The sequence below is a fragment of the Brassica napus genome, chromosome A4 (assembly GCF_020379485.1).
Source record: "Brassica napus cultivar Da-Ae chromosome A4, Da-Ae, whole genome shotgun sequence".
Classification (NCBI taxonomy): Eukaryota; Viridiplantae; Streptophyta; class Magnoliopsida; order Brassicales; family Brassicaceae; genus Brassica; species Brassica napus.
The window spans coordinates 15,658,771-15,668,253 of NC_063437.1; the positions used below are offsets into that span (position 1 = coordinate 15,658,771).

At 32.4% G+C, this 9,483-nt stretch overlaps 1 protein-coding gene across 1 annotated transcript; it reads right to left on the bottom strand.

Moving 5' to 3' along the window:
• Window positions 1-3,103: 3,103 nt before the first annotated feature.
• On the bottom strand, window positions 3,104-7,830 carry LOC106446903 (glutamate receptor 2.8). The gene is made up of 5 exons (XM_013888720.3): window positions 7,517-7,830; window positions 5,553-6,802; window positions 5,100-5,412; window positions 4,010-4,443; window positions 3,104-3,910 (listed from the first exon to the last, which is right to left on the bottom strand). Exons 1-5 carry the CDS (start codon window positions 7,800-7,802, stop codon window positions 3,320-3,322), a joined length of 2,874 nt encoding a protein of 957 aa, XP_013744174.2. The 5' UTR covers window positions 7,803-7,830; the 3' UTR covers window positions 3,104-3,319.
• Between the last annotated feature and the right edge of the window lie 1,653 nt (window positions 7,831-9,483).

A 9,483-nucleotide genomic window follows, 5' to 3' on the forward strand; every position in this document is an offset into this window, starting at 1 on the left:
TACATAAATAATTACAAAATTGCCGCCTTAGGAATATATATAATATATACGAGGCGTTGTGTTGCTAGACCATAGTTTCAATTTTATTTATTTATTTAATTTCTGTTGGAGATTATTCAAAAATTGTCAGACGATTCTTTGGTCCAGTAAACAGAAACTTCAATCTGCATATAGACTACAAATATCTTAAACACAAAATGATTTAATTTTTTTTCATTTTTATATATATGGATATACACAAAGTTTTCGGCGCAGTATTCTTAGTGTTATCTCTTCCTTTTCTCATTTTCTTTCTTCTTGTGGTTATAGTTTGCTTGATTTGCTGTATCCTTGGATGATCTACAACTATTTCTTAGGATGGTTTATATTTTTTGTTGATAAGAAAAACCTGTACGGAACTTCAGAATAATATGTTAATGTCTGGTGTTTGTGTATTTGGATTGTATTAGCGTTTTTTATTTTACTTGCCCTTTGGCAAACCCCACAATACACTTTAGTGACCACAAAAACAAAGACCTTAGTTCATAATTTTTGTTTTGAGAGAAATGGGATTCCACTGAAAATATTGTATGGTTGAGTTCTCTTGTCTGGAGGAAAAAATCTAGCAAAATTTTTTTGGGAAAATCTTAAAGATTCCATTAATTAATCAAATACAATTTTTTTTTTTTTGCATTTATGTTTTTGGAGTAGGAATCTTTTCTGTACGATCGATATGATAGTTAATTTCTTCGTTCCTTTTTATGTACATAATTTATTTTTATATACTTTTAAAAATGCATCAAAGGTATAAAAACGATACTTTCTAAAATAATTCTGAAGTATATTAGTCAATTTAGACTTTTATCCCATTCAAATATGTAATGAATAATGAAACCAGTCATTTTATAAAATAGGAAATAGGAAACTACTATTACAAATTTCCAGGTTTCGTCCCATTTTGATTTGGTGATGTGAGTTGTGAAATATGCAAAGTAAAAAGTAAACTGACAAAATATAAGTTTGCTACTATCACATTAATGGAAATATATCGGTTTAATGGAAATATCGGTTTAATTGCCATTATATTTTTGGCTACTGTGAAAAATTTAAATAGTAAGAATACTTGATTTTCTACCAGATTTGGAGATTAACTATCCAATTTCTGTAAACTTAGGAGATTAGGTGTTATTAGTTTACATATTTTGATTGATTTAGAAATCCACGTAGTATTTATAAATATAAATAAAATAAGTAGATTTTTAAATTTTTCATATTAGTATTTACAAATTCGGTGGTTTACCCTCGGATTTGAGTCTTTGTATTTTTAATAAAAAAATCCAAACAAATCCATTCAAATCCATTATAAAATCAAATTTATTAGTAAATCTATATGATTGAATAACACTTGATTTGATATAAAATTTATGAATCATTAAACCAATAACACATAATTTTAATACAGATTTGAAAATTATATAACTAATAACACTAGATTTAGTTTGAATTTTCAAATCCATTAAAATATAAGTATTTATCCTAATTATCAAAAATAAAAGTAAAAATTTTAGTAAATTTGGAGATAGTGGCTTCCTCTAAAATATGAATGAATAAACAAGGAAAGCGTGCGTGCCCTTCTTTCTTCCAAAATATCCACAAGGAATCTTATTCTTTAGTTATATGCTCAGAGGGGAAGACCATCTGAGCAACGCTGGATACTAGGCTAAGGCTTGAAATTCAGTAACGAAGAGCAAAGAAGCAGCTGTGAAGGCTACATTAACAATCATCCTCTTCGGCGTTGGAGATAACGAAAGTTTTAGAAAAATTCTTGAGAAAAATAATTGATTATGTCAGTATTAGTGATTGGTCTAACTTACATCCAAAAGTTAGCTCATGAGTGGAAGATTATCCATACACTTATATATTGTTCAAAGATCACATCATTAAACGATGTGGGACTTAATATGCCTCTTCGAGATGGGGGAAGCCCAAAGATCACATCATTAAACGATGTGGGACTTAATATGCCTCTTCGAGATGAAAGGAAGGGGGGAAACGGTCTATTAGAAACAGTTCAAACCCAACATCTCGAAGTTACTACAATAATATAGATCACTTGTACAAGTTACATAGGTAGAAAACTGTTTATTTTTTATCAAAAAGAAAACTGTTTATGTGGGAAATCATATGTTAGACTTTTATCATAGACTCTAATACTATATTAGTGATGTGCCTAATTCACACTCAAAAGCTAGTTCATGAATGGATGATTATCCGTACACATATATATTGTGCAAAGATCAATGTGGGACTTTAGCCAGTAAGTTTATAACACTTTTTTTTTAATAAAACAATAGTAAAACTTATTGTGTATGGTCGTTGTTGTGGTGAAAGGGCTGCGCAATGGATTAAGTTAGAATATAAATCAATAATATTTGGAGGTTTGAAAAGAAAAAAAAACTAGCCCGTGACGTGCTAAGAGATCCACATCAGCAGAAACTCAGAGTCACAGAGACGAACCACTGATCCTGCAAAATGCAGTAACCGCTTGGCATTAACACGTCAGCTACTCACACATCAGTTTTCCCTCATCCTTAAGGAAATTTTACCCTTTCCAATCATTTTCTTTTATCTTCTTTTAAGTATACAATTAGATTTTAATTCGTACGTCTGTGTGATATTTTTTCATTTTATAACTATATTTGATATTATTATAATATTTTAAATATATAATTTTTATTTTAATATTATATATCATGTAATTCTATAATATTATTGTTTATATTTTTTATTCAATATTATTAATATATAATAATTTATTTAATATATTTTACACTGTTATTAATTTTTATTATTCATTAGTATATTTTCGAGTTAGATAGACATGGTTGCACGAGAATAAGATAGTCTAGAGACCTGTCCACTAGTACTAGATAAACATAGTTGTTCGCAACGAGAATAAGATAGCCATGTCGTATACACAAGCGGATATATCTGAGATGGTAAGTTTCAAAATCAGGGTGCTTACCACCTTTAAAGCCCGCCGTACCATGCACCCTCCGAAACATGAACAAGTGATGTTTTGCCCAGCCATGCTACTAATTCTCCAAAAACATGAACATTATAATAACAAAAAGCATAAAAAGGTTTTACAGAATAAAATTTACATAAAGTTGTATAACTAAATAATTTACACAAATCGTTCTGGTTTCCAAACTAGTCAACTGCTACTGAATGCGTCAAGTGTACACCATTGAGTTATATTAATATCAAGTACAATAAATACATCTTATATACGTAAAAGTTAATAACAACTTAAGCTGATAACTTAAAACGTAACTTCCTATTGAGTTTGTTTAACTTCTCTTTGACTTTCTGCTCCAAATTCAATATCAGATTCTCCCTGTTTATCATGTTTTGGTTGCGTCCTGAAACGTTCTTCACTCATGGAGAAACATGCTCGTCTTAGCTCAAACTCCCTGTTTAATGACATGCTTCGTGGCAATGGTCTGATCTGCACATTCGAAGGACTCGGAGTGCACGGAGTAATAGGTGAACTCGCATTATGAACCGCACTGCTCTTGAAAATGTGCGACCTTGTGTCTTTCTCATCAAAGATTCTGAACAAAGACTTCAGTTTTCTCCATATGGAACCTTCGGAGTTACTACATAGTGTGTGCCTATGTTCGTACAAGAAGAGGGCTACAAAGACGAGAAGTGCCAAGAAGGAAGCAACGCCTGCTATTAGAAACAGCCCCCAGAAGCTACTGACACTTAGACGGTTAGACGAAAGATCATCGGAATTTGGATCAGGACATTCACTAGTGACACGGTTGAACCACTTGTTCTCGATGCGTCGCATTTCTGTTCCTTGAGTCACATTCAAGATAGCGATTGAGACATCTTTTGTCATAGGCGAATTCTTGGGAAATGCCTACACATCATATTGAACATGGAAACAAAATAAGTGAGCAATCAAAATAAGTACTTCTGTTTTTTTGTTGAAATTTGGTAACACATTAAAAGAACTTACAAAGCCAAAACCAGCCGTCTTAAAGGAAGGTTCAAAACCAACAGTCTTAAAGGAAGGTTCAACCATGGCATATTTGGAGCAGTTGTGAGAAACGATATCCTTAAGGTAGGCCACTTCGTCAAAAGCTGCTGCTATACCACCTTTCCCTGTCCCTTTGGACAAAAGATCGTCGCATTCTTCGGCAGAAGCAAAAGACTTGAGCTGTGTTTCAGAAAAGTTCAGATTTCTTAGAAAATCGCGGACGAAAGTGCCGTGTTGGTACCCTACAGACTCCCCATTTCTGATGAGATCTTCCACACTAGTGGCTGATGGTTGTAAACGTTGAACAGTGAGAAAAGAGGTGAGATTCGCTGTGTAACTCTGAGTGAGCACAAGCACAACAAAGCACCATACCACCACCACAAACCTTGCTAAATTGCTTACTACCTTCTCACCTGTATAAACACGCATAATTTCACCATATCACTACAATCCTGTTTCTTGCTAAAAAAACTACTCCCCTCAAAAAAAAAAAAAAAACTCCCCTCTGTTTCAATATATGTATAATGAAGTTGACCAAAAAAACAATATATATGATATTTAAGATTTTTTTTCATAATATAAGATGTTTTAGAAATTGTATAACTAATTGTAGTGTTTTATATTTATAGTTAAATAAAATTATTTAAAATTATTTTTTAGTGATAATTTTGAATTTTTTTTAAATATGTGTGCATTGATGTAACAAAAGAAATATAAGTTATTATATAAAACCAAAGTCCTATTCAAAATAAAAAAAAAGATATCTATGAACTATCCGAACTACGTTTTTCCAAATGAAAATTTTATCTTAGACAGTTTTATTTTATAATATAAAATTAACATCTAAATAATGATAAATAAAGATAAAAAACTACATAACTTTTTGTCAAAAAAAAAAAAAAAATATATATATATATTGAATAGGGGCTTCATTAGATGTTTCATGTTAATGGGTTCAGGACTCGATATAAAATGTATACCAATCTTACTTATTGTAAGTTGGTTTTGAGATGAATGGAATGGGAATGAACTTTAACATATGATCATAGTATGATTCTGTAACACTTACGGTGGGCAAAATTCAAGGTGGAGAAGGAGAACCAGAAACTAGTGCCGATCTGGTGGTGAGGCGGTCCACGAAAGTCGGTGTTGACTCTGTGTTCGAACAGCCACACAACAAAACCAATGACTATGAAGAAGCAACCAGTGGTGACCCATAAGTCTAAGCTCCATGGTTGGAGGAACACCCATGCGTTCTTGTTCTTGTTGTCCCTTAGCGGCACCACCATAGACACTCCAGACTCTGAGTATGGTAACGTAAAATCAACATACAATGACCTGTTCGCTGTGATTGTTATATCTCCAACAACTGCATCCCACTTCTGCGTCATTTATTAATAGTATGTTGGGAATCAGACATAAAAGAAAAATAACATTATAATTTTGTTTATTTATTTATTTATTTTATTTTTATCTTTTGTTTAAAAGTAAAAAAAGATGTGCGGATAAAAAAAGAACTTACCCCTTCATAGAGTTGTTGGACCAAATGATTGTAGTTATTCTCTGGAGACTCGTAACCGTAGTATTGAGGAATGACTGAATATGGCAACTTCTTAAGAGCAGCTTCAAAGATGTCTATGGCGTATCCCGTTGTGGTTGTTACCTTACTGATTGGATCTGTCTTTATCTCCACAAAATTGAGGAATCCTTTCTTTACTGGAACACCCACTTTAATCTTCTTCCCGCTTGTTGGAATCTCCCAACCTTTTGGAAAAACGGTCGAGTTCCCAGGCCATATTACTGGCAAAAACCTCTTGCCCAAAAATAATGTCGTTTTGTTTGATTTTGCATTCACAAGTCCACTGCTTGGTGTCCATGATCCGATAATCCGCTCTTCATCTCCAACAACATTGATGATCTCAAAAGTTGATGACTCGAGCTGCCTGTTAATGAGTTTGAACTCTCCTGCTACACCCTTGAATTCTATATCCGAGAGAGCCTCTATAAGATGTGGACCGTAGGTCTTCATGTTTGTCTTTGTGTTGGTTTTCTCCACGGCCATGGCCAATGCAGTGACCGAATCATACGCCCATAATGCGAAAACATTAGGCTCTGTACCATCCCCCGCCGAGTTCTCCTTGTTGAATTTTCTTTTCCATCTCAAACTGAAATCTTCACGCTCTTTAGACTGAGGGACATAACTCCTCACACCTAACAAGCCCTGCATAGTCTCTAAGCTACGACCGTTGTCTCTCATCATATGGGTCATTCCATTTGATAGTAACCAGACATACCCTTCCTCCATCATCCCTATTTCTCTAGCTTTCTTCAAAAACCGGAATCCGAGACTTGAGTCTATGTTGATAACGAATACCCTTGTCTGCTCCGTCTTGAGTTTATAAAGTTCCTTTAGAATCTGATCATCGCTAGCCTCTTGAGAGATCGCACTTCTTTGGACTTCAACGTCTTCTAAAGCGTCTGACAAGGAGTGCATGATTTCTTTACCTATCTCGTTGTCAACATAAATGGCGACAACGCTTCTCCACCCAAATGATTTGACAATGGCTGCAATGGCTTCGACCTGGAATGAGTCGTTGATAGTGGCTCGGACGAAGTAAGGATTGTCGATAGATTTAAGAAGAGGGCTCGTTGCTGAGAAAGTGATGGTCGGCACTTGAAATTTGTTGGCCACTTTAATCATAAACTCGGCTTGCATAGAGCTTCTTGGTCCGATGATGGCGCTCACTTGCTCCTTCTTGATTAGGTCATAGGCTGCTTTCACCACAAGCAAACAAAAAAGGAAAAGAATGGTTAATCCTTTGTATGGACCACTGAGAAGATAATGTAAGCTTGCTTACAGATAGAACGACAATAAATGGAATTAGATAGTTGTTCGTTTATGGATTTTAATATTTTTAATAGAATTAACTGTTATTGGTTTATGCATTTAACATTTTAAATGTCTAATCTTACTAGTTTTATGAGTCTTTTATTATATTCAACATGTTGAGTTTTTCAAAAGCATATATTTTAATCAGTTTGTAATTCTGTTATAATCTAATGTTATTAGGATATTAATTCTTAATTATTTAAATATAGTGATAGAGATTTCCTCGACCATACGATAGTCACCACGACTTCATGGATATAAAGAGACTGAAGATTTCTTATTTCTTTTTTCTTTTCGAACAGAGTGAAGATTGTTTATCAAAAGATTTCTAAGTAGACTAATCTTCAGCAAGATTCTAAGCATATACCAGTAATCTAACAGACTCATTATTGCACATACTACACAAGAACACACTTGGGATTCGGTAGGCATCTAAAAGATTGTTTAGATTCAATGAAAATAGAACCTAATCATATATGGACTTTACGTGACTTCATAGGTAATATTCATTAACTAAAACTAAAAAATAATAATACCAAGTTACCCTTACTTAAAAATATTAACGTAGAAGCAAGAGACAGAAAAAAGTAAAGAACCTGCAACTGATGCCTCAACAATATCTTCCATGGAATCTCTGATGTGTAGTGCAAGTCTTGTGCGGTAATGAGGATGAGTTTGGTAGAAATCAGACAACGACATGTTAATAGAAGTGAGGCAGATCTTGGAAAAGTTTGTTTTGAGATCAAGAACTACACCTACTTTTATTTCATCACTTGTTGTGTTTTGTCCTAAACCAACATCCATCACCACAAATCCCAAAAGGAACAGAACAAAGTAACTAAGAAAGATGTTAAGAGTTTTTGTAGTGGTGTTTGTCATCATCACAAGATTTGAGGACACAGATACTTTATGTTATTCTGTAACTTCCCTTTTCTGTTATATATATAGAGGAATAAATTGTTTTGAAAGATTCTTAAACCCGAAATTGGTTCTGAAAGAAAATGTCTTAAGAATTATTAAGAAAAATATTAGTGTTGACTAAAAGACAATAAAATTGGGTTGGAAAGAGTCAGATGAAATTTGAAGTATGACGCACACTGAACCTCTTTGCAAAGCAAAACTACAAAATTTCCAGGTCTATGTATTGTATGTACGTAGCAATTCCAATAACATAGTTTTCTTTTTTTCTGAACTTTCCAGTGGCATATTTTGTATGTAGTAATTCGAATAACTAAACATTAATCTCAGTTGGAAATGAATGAAATGAAATGAAAAGGAAAAAACTATTTTTTATAAATAGTATAATTTTATAGGAATAATAAGGAATTGAATGTTCTTTTTTCCATTGGTCACCATTCAAAGCTTCTACAAATTAATAGTATTGGAATTATAATAGTTTATTAATTTATATTTACTAATTTAAAGAAAATTTTCTTATTTAGAACTATATATTTAAATATGTTTATCTAGAAAAATAAATAAATATTTCATTTTAGATATTATATATTGGTTAAAATTTATAGATTTCATTGCTTATATTTTATAATATTGTTTGATATATATATTTTCTATGCTGAATACATATTGTAGAATACAATTAAATTTCTATATTTTCAATAAAATAAAATTTAAAATTAGAGATAAAATTTATTTAGAGGAAAATAAATAACTAAATGCTTTGTCTATGTTTATATAAACTTTTTATATGGCAGTTATTAATTTATGATTTAATAAGACCATATATTTTCCTAAAGTTTTTCTAAGTATATTATGTTATTATCGTATTGAATCATGTCATATTTTATATCAGTCTGATTCAGAATCGGAGAAACTTATTAATTTATCGTGTTTATTAATTTATATAGTTTCTACTATATATTTATTAAATAACAAGTATATTAATAATTAAACTTTTAAATGTAAATAGAATGCAGATGTTCTAAGACTTTATTCTAGTTTTAATTTTTCTCTAAAGAGAAAAAAAAAACAGAAAAGAAGAAGAGATAATTGTCTACAAACTACTGCAAAGAAACTGTAACCAAATTTCGTTTCTTTAACGCGTCTGGGTATTGCCGTATCTAATCAAACACGATGTGTTGGCCATTCGAGGACCACAGTTTCTTACGCTTGTCCGTCAATAAGACATAAAGACTATTGATGTGGGTAAGTCCAAAACAAATATTAGTTTTGTCAACACTTGTTTTTTTCCAAAACAATGAAAAGGACATCAAGTCATAAAAGATTACCACACATAAGATTTGCATTTGTGTATGGAAATGACGAGTCTACATGTACTTGAGGCAAGATAGTTTTCGATTGTGTTGCAGAACTGAAATGCATTTGGTCCGGCTGCAGTTCATTAAAGGATAACTTGAGCTGTGGAGGACGTCGAGTGGTTTACTAAAGACGAAAACTCCAAAAGATTTCCTGAACGAGAAACACTATTTTGAGGGAAGGGTTTTATTTTCTCAAACTTGTGATCTTGTAGAGCTACAACATGATATAGTGAATTGTTGGATCTTGTGAATGAGACGTAGGGATCACTCAAAAACCAAAACCGTAG

Coding starts and splice junctions, on each gene's coding strand:
- LOC106446903 (XM_013888720.3), bottom strand. CDS start 7,802: ATGATGACAAACACCACTACAAAAACTCTTAACATCTTTCTTAGTTAC. Junction 4,444..5,099: donor CACCTTGAATTTTGCCCACC/GTAAGTGTTACA, acceptor GTGTTTATACAG/GTGAGAAGGTAGTAAGCAAT. Junction 3,911..4,009: donor AGACGGCTGGTTTTGGCTTT/GTAAGTTCTTTT, acceptor TATGATGTGTAG/GCATTTCCCAAGAATTCGCC.